Raw genomic sequence first — 17,851 nt, forward strand, 5'->3', positions numbered from 1 at the left:
GATTAGACATCGGGTTACTCCGAGTTGAGTTATTTCGTGTTGTGTTGGGTTAGGTTGATCGGGATGGTCGGGTTTTTGAGCACCCCTAACAGTGGCTATTGGAATCCAATGGTATAGCCAATTTGAACCATCATTTGTTTCTTTGGAATCATTTCTCATTTCAATTAGAAATCAACTCTCTCTTTTATTTCGAGAAATAATTTGTTTTTGATACCCATATTCCTTATATTTACTTTTAGATGGCTTTTAGTTTACTGGCTGATGGCTAATCGAGTTTCTTTTGGTTTCTTAAATATACATATAATCAACTTGCTCAATCTTTTTTCTTTAAATCTTCTATTCACAGGAGCAACCCTTGCAGCCGACCTTTAGAARAATTATGCAAGCCTGAWTTGGGGGATAGGTTATTAAGAAAARGCTAGGGGCCTTCTACCTCATGYTTATCAGGTAAGTGCTTACTTGCGAGTGCATCACGCTACTTACCTTATCAGATAACATTTTCAGCTATCATAATGGATTGTTGGCAAGCAACTTAATTTTACAGGGTAAGCTCTTACTGTATAAGATTGTTCATCCTCACTTACCGGATAAGAGTCTTAGTCTTTGTTATATCTCTTACCGGGTATGATTTTAGGTCTTTGTCATGTTCATSGGAAGGTAAGTGACACCCAATAAAYGTTTACCTGGTAAGCGTTTGGTAATCAACCCCTTTGTTTTTTCCTCTTCACAATGATTTCATACATCATGGTTTCAACACATTTATATGTATATATATATATATACTACACTACAAAATCGGACCCTATCAGCAACGACCCAATCCATCGGTGATCAGTTATGATTGTGCATCGGTCAAATAGTGGTGGGCAATGCCATCAACAATGGACCACTAATGGAATTAGCGACAAATTAGCGATGTAACATATAAAAATGAAATCGTAAAATGAAAATTCCYATAAAAAGTTATCCTAAAACCTTAGTATACGACTCAAACTCTACAAATCTGAATAAATATGCCTYRAACAGGTGACGAGGTGTGCTACTTGATAATGAATGGCTTAATCGTGACTTAATTATTGATGGTCCCTTAAATGCTTACAAACCTTATCACATTGACATGAAAATGGTATAAACAACCGGTGGTCCATCGTACTAGTTGAATGGTTGAAAGGGACTATATATCATATCTTATAGCATTTAAAAAATCCAGATTCGGTTGATTAATCAATTTTTTGTTGTCTCTATTATTATATGCTAATACTTTACTTGTGAGTACGATGTCTTGATTGGCATTTTTGAACTTTCATCCTATCACTAGAGTAGGTGCAACAAACGATATTCGATGTAAATGTTTAATGTATCAAATGCAATTGTATCGTTCGTTATAGTGATTTCAAAGTGACGTAGAGATAGGAACAGTTCCTTGCAAAATACAAAGAGAAAACCGGAATGCACGCAAAAAGTTCTACGAATGCTTCCGACAAGTAAAGTTATCTCGTTCTCAATGTACACAAACCTTTCTAATGAGGGTGAAGTTGAAGAATATGTATGATAGTTCCGACCATATGTCCACGTTTAACTTTTGTACGGAATACGAATCATTGTCTACGTCATGCTCACCAATCAACCCTTGACACATCATCATTTTATTAAATTGTGAATAAAATGAATCAAATAAACTAATGATGTATCAAAAGTTGATTGATAAAATAAGGATAATGATAACTGTTCTATAATTGAGCCAAATATGTTACTGAATCCACAGATTAATGATTGGTAATGGTAATTGTTCCAAGTAATATAAAAGCATACATATAATACAATCCTTAATATATAAATCTCACAAACGCAAAGATCATCACTTAATTTTACAGAAGTATCTACACTAGAGAGCATGGAGCATCACTTGAACACCATTCTTGGGGACAAGCATCAAAAGATGAACAGGAGAGTGGATGTAATTCGGAGATGGAGTAAACCTATAACGCTGCAAGATCATTGCAAGAGTAATCTTGGYTGTATTGGTTGCAAAGTTTGAACCAACACAATTTCGATGCCCAAACCCAAAAGGCATATATGCTGATGGATTGTTCTTTGTAGCTTTACTAATCCCTTCTGAAAATCTTTCAGGATTAAAAAGATGTGCATCTTCTCCCCATATTGTGCGATCATGATGAAGTGCTAAAACTGGAACATGTAGAATTACATTGGCGGGAATAACAAGATTTCCAAGTTTAACTTCTCTTTCGTTCTTTCGAATTATGGCAATTCCAGGAGGATACAGTCGAAGTGTCTCGTTGATGATCATGCCAATCTGCATGATTTAACGATTAGAAAAGTTAGAAGCGATAGTAACAAAATGTGCCTTTTAGGACGCACCTAATAGGACTTTTAAGTTTTTAAGACCAATAACTATACGTTGCATCTAAAGGCGTTACACTAAGTTGTTAGATGCCAAGTTTTATTGATGAAGTATGACAACCTAATATAGCACAAAAACTAAATCCTTATATATGATATGTTTGAAAAGTATTCCATGTATGAAAACAAAACGAATACGAAAATTTTAGAAAATGTCCTATAAAAAGGTTAATAGAACTGTTTACTTTTTATGTCCATTAGGTGGTTCATCTTCATCGATATAACTTCTTAGGTTGTCGTCTGATTTCATCATAACAACTTATTGTATTGCATTTAGATAAGGCACCYCGTTCTTGATCCTATTTTCTAAAGTCCCATTAAGTGCTYTGTTAGGACGCTTCATCGTATAATTTACATACCGTTTTAAGTTTTGATATGTCTTCAGAACGTGGATGTCGTYTGCCAAATAATTCAACTACTTCCTGTCGTGCTCTTTCTTGCCATTCTGTGTGAATTGACAGAAGAAGAACAGCCCATGACAGCACGAGTGACGTTGTTCCATCCCCGGATACATAAAAGGTTTTACATTCATCTATGATATCTTGTATCGAAACATGGTAACTTTCATCGGTTTCATGATTAGCCTTCACAAGCTGTCCAAGAAAATCAGCTGTGTCCGGATCTACTGCCATTATCTTCTCTCTTTCCTTTATAGTCTCCATAATRAGATCTTCAATTCCCTTTTGAAGTTCGTCGGATTTCAAATCATCACTGCTTTTGAATATTGTACTGCAAAAAACAACGAATGATTTTCTTAATAGGACGATATACAAACAAAAATTGTGTTTGTTATCTAAAAGTGTTACAATAAGTAGTTAGACACTACAACAAARTTGCCTTAATACGGCGCCTAAATTGTCTAACCGTCCAAATAGAATACTTTATAGAACTTAGGTTTATAGGATCAAATATTAAAGTGTCATATCTAAAAGCATTACAATAGGTTTATAGGATGTTTTTAACAAATTTTTAGGACGTTTTTAAGATAAACTATCTTATATATAAGCTATTGTATAGGACACAGAACACTTTTTCAAATTGTGTCATACAAAATAGTTGATACGACACTTTATTTTAGAAGCGTCCTAAAAAACTTGTTAAAACACCTAAAACGTCCTATRAACTTTGTAGATAGAACTTATTGTTGTAGCAATGGTAAAGTACCTCAGGCCAGGAAGCCTAGGATTGTAGTAGTTTCTACCAGCAATTGTACTCATCTTCTTGAGCATTTCGAAAATTTCCTTTCCCTGTAAGTAGTTGGTGCCGAAAGCTGTTCTAGAAATCACTTCTGCTGTCAAAATCCGGAACTCCGCATTTATTTCAACCTCGCTGCCGGCCATCTTTTTCCACCTGAGTAGCAGCATCTCTACGCTTTTCACCATTGCTGGGATCATGTTCTACGTACACGCGGGTTATTGATCGATGGGTTATTATAATAAACAGATGATCAATGGATATGATCCTCATTTGAAGATTTCGACATATCAACCTCTCTTTTCATGAAGAGGCTGATCTTGAACCGAAGTATTCAAACAATAAAAATGTCGTATTTAAATTTCTACTTTGTAAAATTTAAGTATATAATACCAAACAATAAAAATGTCGTATTTAAAGTGTTACAATAAATTTATAAAACGTAATTAAGCGTCTTAACAAGTTAAGTTTTTTTCAAGACACAATTTTTTAGAATGTCCTAAAAAATTTGTTATGACGATCAAAACGTCTTATAATTGTCATATAAACTTAAGTCATATAAAGCAGTTTATTAGGATTCTTAAACATTTTTGGTGTTTTATAAACTAGATTTTATTTTAGTGACGATGATTATGGTGATGGTGATGATGAAAGAGCTTAACAACCTTTAAACTCTCGGCACCGAAAGCTTGGTTAGCCAATTTTCGTTGTCTTGCCCACTTTTGGCCTTTCGATGTAACAAGGCCGTCCCCCAACATTTTCTTGTGAAATGATCCGAGATCAGGTCTTGCTGAAGAGACGCTTCTATTGCTTGCAATTTCTTTGATGATTTCAGGTTCTGTTATAACCAATTCAGGTTGAGGACCATACCAGTTGACAAAATTTTTACCTGCATTAGAAATTAACAACACAAACTTCAATTCATTACAGTGTTTCTTACACTAATGGAGCAAAATCAAATTGAAAGAATACACTACAAAAAAATTGGGATTATACGATCGTAAATATGTCTAAATGTCCAAATAGACTAGGGTTAGTGGACCACCTGTTTTGCAGATAGCCCGGAGTCATCGGATTTGAACCTCCGTGGCCACAAGGGGATTTTTATTCCTCATTGGATTTGAACCTGGGACCTTCTGATACTTTTGACCTTTGGAGCCAAGCTCAAACCAATCAAGCACCATTCTTATGGTTTTGTATTTACTTTTTCATATAACATTATTTGTAAAAGTATAACAAATGTCCTCTAAAAAAGATGTGTTTATAGAATACTTCGTAAAAATGTCTTGTAATAAAACTATTACAACATTTTATTTTAAAAGTACATCTTAATAACTTGTTGAAAGTCCAAAAAGGTTCCGTTAAACTTACAGCAACACTTTCATATATCGTACAACCGTTTGGCTCTTTAAAGTAGGTTATTAGGACACTGAGACATTTATGGCATCCTATAAGCCCAATTTTATTTGTAGYRAAAGCRAAAGGTAATTAAATAGCTTATGGATAACAACACCAACCRTATAATTGAAACCATGTAACAAAGTGAGGCTGTATTCGTGGGTATACGTCATGTGATATATCAGTGAACGGACTCCTTGCTTGGTCTTTCATGGCGGCAATTTMTTTTGTGTTGCCATGAATGAATCTATACGGAGGTCCTTTTACACCTTGTGAACTGAATACATGTTTTATGCGAGTTGGAACCCACCACACTTTGTGTAAGAACTTAATGAGAGATAAGAGGGCAAGAGAGCTGAGRAAAAGGAGAATCCAAGCTCCCACATTAAGCCCCATACATATATATCAAGTTAGATATCTGAACTCTCTGTTCGATTGGGTGTGGAGCTGAACATGAATATATGATGAATATGTAGAGGTAGAGAGGCAGGTTTTATATACAAATGTAACTGGTACGGAAAACATTTTCATATTATTGATGGCGTGCATGGTGATGCCTGAATAAATTRACCTCCAGGCAAGGTGCTTAATGGGATTATTAAGTAGCAGTTGGGTGGCTGAATATTTAAAAGTGTTGATTGATACTGGTGACCAGATTACTATAGGGACCTGTTTTTTGGCTTATTTTCACTTGGTTTTTGGGGGCTTATTTGAGGCTTGCTTTCAAAAGTACGTAGGATTCAAAGACTTAACTGACCTGTATTAAGCAATTGATCTTTAACTCGTTTTTGCATGTTGAAAATGCCCCTTTTCTTGTATTATGTTTGTAACTTTGTTTTAGGGTTTAATGATTTTTGTAACTTTGTTTTAGGGTTTAATCGGTTCGAACCAGATTTGTTGGAGGGCGGTTAGATATACAAAGACCGGTCTTAATCGGATAAGATAAGTCGGATTAGGTTTCGAATTTCCTTTTTGTTTTTGTTTAAGTGAACCAGAACAACCTTTATCGGAGTCTCTGCCGTGATATGCTTTCCAACATGTTTCACCGACAGCTTCATCGATCCCTCTGATGGAAAGCTTTACTACGGCATTGACACCTTCAAAGGGTTTTATATATTTGATTATGGAACTTGCCCCCGTTGTTGTGGTCAAGAGGACGAGGATGAGGAGGGGTTGAAGAGATTCAAAATCAATGGCATAGATATCGGTCACGCTTTTCTTTTGCTTATTGTGTTCTTGGTGTTTGCTAAAAGCGATACCGACGTGCAAAGCTGCTTGGTTCCTGAATCGGGGGCTAATATGAACGTTTTGCTGATGAATTTGCCGTTGGGTGCTGGGGTTTTGGCAAGCTTTCTTTTCACCATCTTTCCGACCACACGTAGAGGGCTCGGTTACACGTATTTCCATCTTCATACTAAATGAGTTCCGTTGCAATCAGGGCTGGCTCAAAGCTTTTTAATGCCCTGTGCTGAAACGTCAAAACATGCCCCAACCAGGAAAAAAACGCAAATATATTTTAGGATTTGTGTAAAACTATTGAAATGGTGTTGGTCGATATCTAATCATTTGCACAATTTCTTCCACAAAATAGTGTAAAACTTTGTATTTCTTTTTTATTTTCTTGAATCATAATATATACATATGTGTGTGTCATTTTTTATGTTTTATTATTTTCTTTAATTTGTAGATTTTAATTTTCTATAGTGAATGAAAAAATATTTATGGATAATTTACTATATTTTATTTATATAGATTTTAATTTCCTATGATTTTAATTTTCTATTAGAAAAAATATTTAGCAGAAAAATAATTATGGATAATTTACTATATATATGGATGATTTTAATTTCCTATGATAAATACAATGTATTATACAATTAATTTTTTATAACGAATTAAGGAAGTAGCTTAAATGGACAAAAATGTCCCTGCCACTAACAAAGAAAACTAATGAAGTTAGTAACGAAGGACCATTTTCAGAGCAAATTGAGAACCAAAGGGACTAAAATTAGAGTAATCAAAGTTAAGGTCCCATTTTCAAAGATTTCACTAAATCAATCGGATCAACAATTACATGTTTTAACTTTTAGATGCAATGTCCATCCAATCTAATCGATTATACTTTTTATACTTAACATTTCAATAAATATGATTAGACCATCATAAGTTGCCTTTAAATCAAAATAAGCTCTCATTCAAGCATTTCGTCGAGCATATAATGTGCATATAAACAAACTAATACAATTACCTCATTCAAGCATTTCATCAAACATGTAATATACAAATACCTCAAGAACTCATTGATGAAGACCATCGTCTACATTTTGAGCATTTGAATACAACTATTATTGTTATACTTGTTGTTGCACGAAAATGGCAAAGTAAAAGGTTAATGTGGATAAAAATGGGTATATGAAAAAATCATTGGAATTGCAAGAAATCGAGTTGGGATTAAAGTTGTACAACTACGAATATAGAGTCCTGCTATGGTGACATTTGGGAAGCGGTAGAATTCAAATTTGACGCAATCGCAAATTGGTCAAACAGAAGCGATTTTGATGGCATTGAATTAAAAACTCAAATTTGACGCAAACACATATTGGTCAAACAGAAGCGATTTGGAATTATAATATTGAGTTAACTCGGATGATACAAGCAAAATCGGTGATCCAACTAGGGATGTCATTCAGTTAGTACTTGGATGACAAGAATTATCTTATCGGCATGTAATTCATTCTATCTTCAAATAAAATATCATTTAATATTTTAATAGGCAAAAATAACATAATATATAATAAAAGAACAAAAGAAATAGTAAATGTATTTGTAGAAAATGGACGTTAGTGAATAGAGTAGTCCTGAAAGACCGGTCTAATCGGTTACTGGGTTTTTTTTTTCTCTCTAAGACTGGTCCAAAAGATTACACTTGGTTCCTGTAAAGGGAGACCAGTCCGGACCAAGACCAGTTGCAATCAAACCGGTTCAAGCATGTTGGAGGTTAGGATTGAAACTGGTTTAAAGGACCAACCAGTTAACAGGTTTGTCACCTAGGGTTGGGTTCCAATGTGAATGAAAGCAATCTTGAAAAGAGTAAGAAGAGATTTCCACCTTAAATAAATCATCATCAGTAATGAGATGTACCAAAATGCACCTTCAATTCCCGCATCTAGCAAAATTATGTCATCTTATATATTATGTTGATGGTTTTGGGCGAGTACAAATTGCAACTGCCACTTGGGTAAAAAAGGGCTCAAGATAAAAAAGGAAAAGTTGAAGTTGTTCTAGAAATAATGATTTCATACTTCAAAAAGAATATTAGATAAAACCAAAGGAAAATTCTGAGACAGATTCAACCAGAAGATGAATTGGAACTCTAAACAGATTTAAACTTTAAGAGATGTATTATAATGACAACTTCTCCTTCATGCGCGATATAAGCTTAAACTTTTCTTCAGCCTCGACCTGCTGACGCATGTCAGATCCCGCAGCACGATCTGGGTGAAAGCTCAGTAATGCCCGTTTATACGCTGCACGCACCTGTATCGCCCATCAGAGGTTGTTTAGTCCACATAACTTGCTTTCAGAAAAAAAAAATGAATTCTTCTTTAAACCAAACGAACCCAATATATCTCACCCAAAGGTAGGGCTGGGAGTAAGATGACCTTACCTCTTGTCCCAAGAGACCAAGAGATCATTCCAAGAAGACCCTTTGGCGTGAAATTAGAAATGCATGGACCCCGGGCCTTCAAAGCCCGTTTTTCAGTAGACAAAGAAGGCCCGGGCTTTTTCAAGCCCTGGCCAAGCCAGGCTTTCGGGTTGAAAAAAGGCCTGATCAGGCTTTTTCAGGCCGGGATAAAAAAAAGAAGTTGGTCTGATCAGATTTTAAGGCTGGGCTTAGAAGGCCGGGCTTTTCAGGCCAGACTTCAGACTTGGGCTTTTTTGTGCTATTTCTAGCTTGAATGTTGACACTAGAGTATGCAACCCACCTCATGCGATGAGGCACAAGGACTGTCACCAACTTGGATTCCTAAACCACGCAATAACGAAGCCATATCAAGACAGGTCTTCTCCAGCTTGTTAAGCTCATGTCTGACTTCCGTGCGGTATACTTCTTTCAAATTCATATTCTCCTCATCCTGAAAAATGAGAGAATGTAGAATATAAGCAATAGTAAGTGAATATAAGCATAATTAAGAGACACCAAAAAAATTCAGCAAACCTTTTTTTGGGATTCTCGGATTTCTTCCACGCGTTGCTTTTGTCTTCTCTCCATGTCTAATAAACGCAAAGTTTCAGCTTTTTTTCTTTTCTGCAGACGACGCAACTGCTGAGCTTCTTCTGCCTGCAAAAGAGAACACGAGTTTTCCACTTAAAAATGGCTACATAAACAGCCGTACATAGACATAGTTGAGACCAAAACAAACCAAACAACCCCGGAATATCCCATCGGGAGGTGGGATTAGAGGTATGATGTAATCAGACCTGAACTCTACCCCTCTACCTCCAAATAGTAGAATGGTTGTTTTCATGAAGACCATCAGCTTGTGAAAAGTGTGCGAATGAGAGAAAAAGAAAGATGAATTTTGAGAAACTAGTTATGAGTAAGCAATAATATACAAATAGAAGTAGTTATAAGAAACACATAACCAAGATATGGAAACCACACAACCCAAGTAAGCCGTTTACCCAAATGCTTACCGAGTAAGCGCTCACGTACAAGAGTTACCACATTCACTTACCTTAATGGTTAACATTCTCCGCCATCAAAATGAATGGTTGGTAAGGGTTTCTTTCCCAGTAAGCGTTTATCGTGTAAGAGCCTTCTCCCTCACTTACTGGGTAAGATTCATGGTTCTTGCAGTAAGGTAAGTGACATCCGGTAAGCGTTTGGTAAACGCTCCCTAACTTAGGCTCTGATAACCTAATGGCTAATACCATATAGCACGTGGAACAAAGTGATGACGACAATGATGATGAGTTGATGACCATTTAAGATTCACAAGAATTGCACTTGGGATGGACATTATAGAACTGGAGGATGCACATAATGGTATGGTAGCAAAGCTTTAAAACCTACATACAAGTATAAGCATTTATGATATTGTTCAACCAATTACAAACAAGTAAATACATCTTGAAAGCAAGTATGCCCAAAAAGATGTAAATGATCAAATCACCAAAAGTTTTAAGTTCCATTATGTGCTAACCCTACCCCTCCCCCTCTTTTTTCTCTCACTTGACTGTACCACAGTGAACTAATTCAGTCTAATTCTTACTCAAACTGAGCCAATACTTCTAGAAATCATGTATTAGAGGGCCAAAAATAGATGCAAATAGTAAGTTGATAAAATTTTTGGCCTGTAATATAAGCTCGTCCCCCTCCCCATTTTTTATCCTTCTCTGTACAATTGTATCACACCCAGTCATATGATTAACTATCACAGGCTTACAGCTGTCTCAATCCCCATACCTGGTGGGGATCCAGTTCTTCAGTGGTCCAATAAGGTACAAACACTGTGTGGCATATGCCGTACCATTGACCACAAATTCAGGGTGGCATGAAAATGGGGATACAGATTATTAGATTAAGCAATTTTTGTCTTCCTTTTACCAGAAAAGGTGATAAAGATTCACAAAACAAAAAATTAGAAGTAAATTATAAAATCTAAAATCCATTTAAATCCTACAACTTAACAGAGAAAAAACAAGGAGGCACGACAAGTGATTTTTTCTAACCAGCCAAGACTAATATGAACACATTAACAGTAGAAGCATAATAACACATCGGTTTTAGTATGTCTTTCTTTTATATACTTGAAGCATGAATCATAAAATAACTTCTTTAATTTATTGGTTCCGTTAGACTTATACATGCATACAAACGTATACTAATATCATCAAGCTTTCAAAATTTCAAGTCCTACCCATATCCTTCAAACATAGCCTTATACCAACCATTACATGCATGCGCTTTCACAAAAGTTAAAAAAGTTCAACCGCATTATGACAGAAATACAATGCCATAAATGGCCAAAAAGACAATGTTATTAAAGCATTAAACTGGTGTGCTATAACATACCTGGATCTTTAAGGCTATTTGTCTTGCTGACCATTCTTCCTCTAGAGCTCGCTTGTATTCGTCTGTCTCTTTAAGCTTTTCTCGTTGATCAATAATAGAGCTCTGAACCGGGACAGCACCAATGGTGGGAGCAACGTCAAGATCATTTTTTTCGTTCTCCTCATCGCTACTAGTAGAAGGCATATGTTCATGCTTGTCATCTCTGTGCACAGGACTACATTGGCTGCAATCTTCAGTTTCATTACCAACTCGTGAATCAGCTTTACCATGATCAACATCTACTTCATTTCTAGCATCACAATCAGACAAACTCGATTCAGCGTGTCTGATTCTATCTTCATGCTGATAGCCTTGCATATAAGCTGGTTGACGGCTCTTCCCTTTAGAAGTAGAAGCTTGAGCATATTTTTGTTTGTTTTTATTTACTCCAGAATCATTATGAGCGCCCCTGGAGGACTTAAAAGAACTGCTGTTATCCCTCCTACCAATATGATCATTGTGTACACCAGCTTTTCTCTTCAATGATGCTCTTTCCCACTGCTCTCGTAGCTTTCCAGAAAAATCTTCCATAAATTCACAATCAGGACTGTCATCATCATCAGATGAATCACTATCTGATTGTAAGCTGAAACTATTACGATTGTTGGAACTTATTCCCGAGTAGGTTCTTTTGCCCTTTGAAAGCTTCACCGGAGATATATTTTCCTGAGCAAAGTGCGTATCTGGACCATATCTCCTGCTGGACGAAGCGTCATCCTCAAAATTTCTCTCACTATCTGCATGTGTTCCAGCATGATGGTTGCTAGGGCTTTCATCATCATCTATGTAAATATATGTCCTCAAAGGACGACTTCTGTCATTTGTTAATCCATTTGAACCTCCTACTTTCTTAGAATGACTTTCAGGTACATCAATAACAATAACATTATTGAAATTATAACTATCCACATCAATCAGAACTACATTATCAACCTCCAAATTATTCCTGCATCTTCTTAAGGCCTTCATCTCATCTATTTTCTTTAGCTATTAAGTAGTGCAATTATGTTCTAGAAGTCGCTTCAAAAAATATCGTCTGGATTCTGCATTACAGAAAACGAATAAAGGATCGTCGCTGTATCTCTTTTAGTTTGGCTGCGAATGAGTCATTCCTCAAAGCTGTCACTGCAGATGAGAACAATTAAAGGTCAAAATATTACATATTGGGAAATCAAACGACTAGAGTAATCACATTAGCCATCTCAATAATCAAAACAGCAATATACCCAAGTTGAAATTAATAGAATCAAACACAAAGAAATAGCATTTACAACTAGGATACAACATAATCTAATTAACCTTCTGATGTTCCAGAAGAGCAGAAGGGCTAATGTATTGCCTTTTATGCATTTATTTTTGTTTGGTTATCACCTTATCCATCAAAAAGGTATGCCCGACGCAATTACACGTGTTGGAAAACAAGATTTGTACCAAGAGAAAAGTGATTCGAGAAGGGATAGGTACAGACCAACATTGACATGAGGGAAGCAGTTAACAATTGGAATATAATGGAGTTGGTCTTAGACATGAGTGCATAGGATGATAATGTTCAAGGCCCTGGAAAAGTTCCCTTTTCATTATTTATTTTATCCCCGAACTAATTAAGGATTAAATAAGCAAGTCATCATACTCATGCCACAAGTAATCGTTACAAAAAGTTAAAAAGTGTGACCACAAGTTTTATGGGGCCAATTGGCTTCGCAGCCCATCTTCATGAGATAAATCAAGAACCAATTTTTACTACAGACAGAAGAATTGTAACTTTACAGTTTCTACTAACAAACAAAATTTTAGAAACAGCTAATAATTTTGATGGAAGGTAGACATAATTCACAATTTTCCATTTTCATGTTCTTTAACTTATTCAAACTGATTTGAAATCTTGTGAATATATTTGAACCAAGGATTCCATCTCCTTAGAAAATTATCTGTGTCTCATGCCTTATAACCGTTAAACCTCAATGAAAGAAAAAAGATACAAGCAAATGAGCCATAATGGAATCCCACATTCTCCATACACACCATTTAGAAAACAGCAACAGGATGAGCACAACAAAGTACAATAGGTTTCTAGGTTTATGCAGTAACCAGCAGATCCCCAGACCACCTTAAAAGAATAACTCTCATTACTTTTGCTTTCAAAATGTACCCTCTAATGCAAACAAGTTGGAACAAAAATTTTGTATAGATAGAAATATCTAGTAATATTTGTATGTTTTTTCCTAATAGCCCTACTCCACCACCATAAAGGTTTTTAAAGCCCACAAAATTCTTCATTCGCTCACCAAGATCAATTAAAATATAAATTCAACATTTATCAAGACAGCGGGCACACAATTGTGAACTCGTAAAAGGCACTGAAGACAAAGGAGGGTTGTGCCAGAAAGCCTAAAAACTAGCTATCCCTACAAACTAGAAAAAAGAGAAAAGACAACTAGTCTGAACTTCTTAAAAAGATACCAATACTGAAGTATACGGGAGCCCAAATACCTGAAAAAACTAGTGAGTTACCAGTATGGAGCACTGTGAAGTTGTGATTAAATATTTTTAAATGAAACAAGTTTTCATCACCAAAACGGTTTTCTTACAAGATTCAAGGGAAAGACCACATGGGAAGACTTCCATCCCAGCCCAACGCAAAACCAGAGGTGCTCAACCTTTCTATGTCATCAACATTAACTCACTGAATTTTTAAAACTAGGGCACAAGTTATTTTCCAGTTTCAGTTATTTCACAACAAACCAATCAAAAATTTCATCCTCCTAACGCCAGCCAATTCAACTGAACCTTGATTTAAACAATCCTAGGTTTAGATAACTATAAGATTCATGAAAACTACTGTACCTTTCTATTAGCACCAGCGATCATTCAAAGAAACAGACATGCAAACAACAAGATTTCAAAAACCCAGAACTCCAATCAAGGAATTTGTACAAAAACCCAATTCACATAGGACCAGAAACCCTAAATCGATCGCCGAACTCTTGCGTAACAAATTAAAAGGAACAACAATTGAGCATCGATTAGAATAATTACCTGGCGTCCAATTTGTCGATTCACTTGTAGAATCTATGACAGTAGAAATCAAATTGTTGGAGAATTGGCGTGGAAAAACGAAGGGGAAAATAAGGAAGCAAGAAGGGCGTGGAATTTTGAAACAACACAAATGCAAAACCTGGGTAAAAGTACTCATGCATAAAAACCGGTTCGTTGGGTTGGAATGGGAACCATCTTTTAGACTAATAAACCGGCCTGGATCGGCTTATGAATTAAGTCAGAACGGGTAGTATAGGGAGAAGAAATTGGGGTCAGACCGGGTCACATATGCAATTACACCTTAATTTCTCATAGTTGATGGGTCTCGTACCTCACATTTGTCTATCATTACAATACTTTTCCATGATAAACAAATGGGGCTTCTAGAAGGACTATCTAATTCTCAAACAAAATTAGAACAAGTCGGGTTATACTAATATTACTAAATTTGCTATCTTCAAAAATGGATGACACCTCTAAGACATCCTATAGAACCCCTATAAAGCTTCATACACCATTCGGATCCCTCTAAGACCTAATATACATGTCGATAAGAAAAGATATTAGCCTTAACGCCTAGTGAGTTAAAGCAGTTGATCCCATAAACATAAAATAGTAAAACCATAAGAGTTCTCTTTAATCAATAATTTCTTATTTAAGATAGTATTTAAAAATCATAGGATCATCTTTAAAAAACCCACAATTTCTAAAACGATATCCAATAATTAAATGTTTGCATTAAATAAAAAATGACATCCAAACTCACCTTAATTCAAAATAAGTGAATAAGACTCGTTCCACAAAACACTCAAAAAAGATAATACATCGTACCCCAAATCACTGAAAGCACGGATAGACTTGATACCTAAAACAAGACCTTTTGGTGACAAGGGAGGGAGACTCATTCCATGCACTATGGAGAAATACGAAGTAAGCTATGTGTCAACATTATCAAGTAGCGCCTTAAGATCATGGTCCCAGTGTCTAACTCCTCTCAAGTTTCCACCGCAATGCCTAAGGTCCTGAAGCCCGACCTCACACAAGTTCATCTCTAAAATACCCTTAATCTTATTGCCCACTTACACACTATAAAGTTACATTTACAAGCCAATGGTCCTAGGTTCTAACTCCACACGAGTTCATTCCCAAAATTACCCCTAATGACTAAGTGTCAACTCTACTAGGCCAAGCCACAAAATATTAGTCCCGATGTCCGACTTCTCATGAGTTCATCATCTTAAGACCCACGGTCTGACTCGAAAAGAGATCACCTGTCCAATACCCATGGTCCCATAGTCCAACCCACACAGATTTCTTTTTGCAATACTGAGTACCATAATGCCTACTCGGCATTTGCCTCAGAGGGATCAGAACTCCTCACTTACCATCATGACTAACTCACTTGACTATGGATCCACTATATAATAGTCTAAAATTACATGACTCGACATTGAATGATAAACATACTTAAAACATGTAGTTCTCATCAATTCCCCAACATATAGATTCACATTTAAATGGCACCAATAACACATTAGGTTGGGTCGTATTCCAAAACTCATTTGAACCACTATTTTATAGACGAACTCCACAAACTGCCTCTTCTAATAATGTCTCTGTTTCAGTTCCAAACTAAACATCGTTGTGAAACAACTTGTAACATATTTTTTCGGGGAGATGAGGTTGTAGTGTTTCATGTCAAGAAACAAGCGTTTCATGTCAAGAAACAAGCGTTTCATATCATGATATATATATATATATATATATATATATAGTTTTGGCATTCTAATTAGATCACTGAGAAGAAAATATTACATTGTGAATCTAGGTTTTGTGCATATTTGTACGCGGGTCCAACCTACTGCCATAAAGCTGTATTTTTTATCCAAAGATTGACTTTGTGACTCTAGACTTTGTGTATATTTGTACCATTGTTGAATTTGTTTGTGTCGACAATTTCTTAGCCCATGATTCATAATATAAATTCCAAATTTTGTCCTTATATATTTTTAACACGCATGTGAAAGAAAGGTCATGTTTTTCCCAATTATTTCTTTCCTTTTTTTAAACATCATGAGTGGGTGTGAATGAATTGTTCTCCCATAATTAGCCAAAATGAAAATCATAAAAAATGAAAGTCTGAAGAACACTCTAATAACCATTTATTTGTACTATTTTCACATATGCATAAAAGTAATTTGTCTGGTATACAGACGTTCATAGAAACCAAGAAACATTTTCGCTTACTTTTGTACACATATGCATACTGACATACCGAAAGATGAATCGTTATTAAGGTGTTATCAAGTTTTCCATCTTTTGTGGTTTTCTCCTAAACCTGAGTGCGTGCGTGTGTGTGTGTGTGTAGAGTACAAGCTAAATAGTATAAAACCACGCAAACTAAAGTATTTTCGTCCTTTTCACCTATTGATATTTTATTTCTTAATTACCTTATTTACTTACCATTTTTAAACGAATTACCATAAGATAGTAATTAAAAAATTCACATATGAAACTGTATAAAAATTTATCATATTTTGATTTCTTAATGTGTTTCACGTATGAAAACATTATACTAAAATTTCACATATGAAACATCTATGTGTATTATCACTTTCTGGTTTCTTATTGCATTTCACCTACAAAACATTACTCAATTTTCAAATATGAACGATCTACAAACATTGTCTTCCAAAAATAAAAGATAACCTCTTCCATTATTGTCCTTCATTTATTTCCTTCCCCTTTTCATCAATTTGTAATATCTCATTCAAATATAATCATTGACATAAAAAAGCGGCTCAGATGGGTTATAAAGTTTGTACTATTTTTACAGCTTGTAAAAGAAGGAGCGTTTATATATATATATATATATATATATGTGTGTGTGTGTGTGTGTGTGTGTGTGTGTATTTGTGGTATATAATATTAATATATAACAAATTGAAATCATACACACTCGTCACATTTAATAAGCAGGACCGTCCCTAGGGGAGGGTGGCACCGGCGCACATCCTGAACCCAAAAATATCAGGGGCCCAAAATTTTCCATTAAAATACAATAGTAGTCTAAAAAAAATTAATAAATTAAAGAAACCCAAAAAATTGTAGCATATAATAAGAGACAAAAAATAATTTAGTAGATACTAAGAGCCCAAAAATATATCAACTAATTATATTGGAGAAGAAAAATAAAAAAACATTAATTGTTCATTCTTTATATGCTATTGTTTATTATCTCTCTAATTTTTTTATCTTCAACAAAGTCCAATGATATTGATTATTATTATCTCTATATGCTTGATTGTTTTCGTGCTTCAACAATTCAACGTTAAGATCATGTGTTTGCTATTGCTATATATTTTTGTTGAATATATTTATCAATTTCTGCTTCTATTGACTATTGCTATTTGGTTATCTTGTTTTTATTGACCATTGTTATCTATTTTTGCTTCTACATAAAATATTTTACTATTATTTGACAATCAATCTATTGATCTTATAATTTATGACGTGTAACACCCCAAAAATACATATACCAAAAAATCATTGGAGAGAGAGAGCCCAAAGCATAAAATAAAATTTAACCAATAAGAGAAATAGAATGGCGGTTACAATCCGGCTAATCGAGATGATAAATAACGACTTATTAATCTACATCCTAAATCTAGATTAAAGACGGGG

At 35.1% G+C, this 17,851-nt stretch overlaps 2 protein-coding genes across 3 annotated transcripts; both read right to left on the minus strand.

The window, feature by feature from the left end:
* Positions 1-1,777: 1,777 nt before the first annotated feature.
* On the minus strand, positions 1,778-5,429 carry LOC112510324 (cytochrome P450 CYP749A22-like). Its single transcript, XM_025115710.1, has 5 exons — positions 5,133-5,429; positions 4,281-4,504; positions 3,586-3,818; positions 2,781-3,150; positions 1,778-2,314 (listed from the first exon to the last, which is right to left on the minus strand). Exons 1-5 carry the CDS (start codon positions 5,407-5,409, stop codon positions 1,886-1,888), a joined length of 1,533 nt encoding a protein of 510 aa, XP_024971478.1. The 5' UTR covers positions 5,410-5,429; the 3' UTR covers positions 1,778-1,885.
* A 2,749-nt stretch (positions 5,430-8,178) lies between these two features.
* Positions 8,179-14,317, minus strand: LOC112508503. 2 transcript variants are annotated; one of them, XM_025113136.1, is made up of 5 exons: positions 14,168-14,317; positions 11,093-12,250; positions 9,233-9,355; positions 9,000-9,149; positions 8,179-8,550 (listed from the first exon to the last, which is right to left on the minus strand). In XM_025113136.1, the coding sequence occupies exons 2-5, from the start codon at positions 12,098-12,100 to the stop codon at positions 8,416-8,418; spliced, it is 1,416 nt and encodes a 471-aa protein (XP_024968904.1). In that variant the 5' UTR covers positions 12,101-12,250; positions 14,168-14,317; the 3' UTR covers positions 8,179-8,415. The 2 variants fall into 2 exon arrangements, with proteins under 2 accessions (XP_024968904.1, XP_024968903.1); XM_025113135.1 differs by having other exon boundaries at positions 11,093-12,256; positions 14,168-14,315.
* Positions 14,318-17,851: the final 3,534 nt, after the last annotated feature.

This window comes from Cynara cardunculus, assembly GCF_001531365.2.
Source record: "Cynara cardunculus var. scolymus isolate 2C chromosome LG 3, CcrdV1, whole genome shotgun sequence".
Classification (NCBI taxonomy): domain Eukaryota; kingdom Viridiplantae; phylum Streptophyta; class Magnoliopsida; order Asterales; family Asteraceae; genus Cynara; species Cynara cardunculus.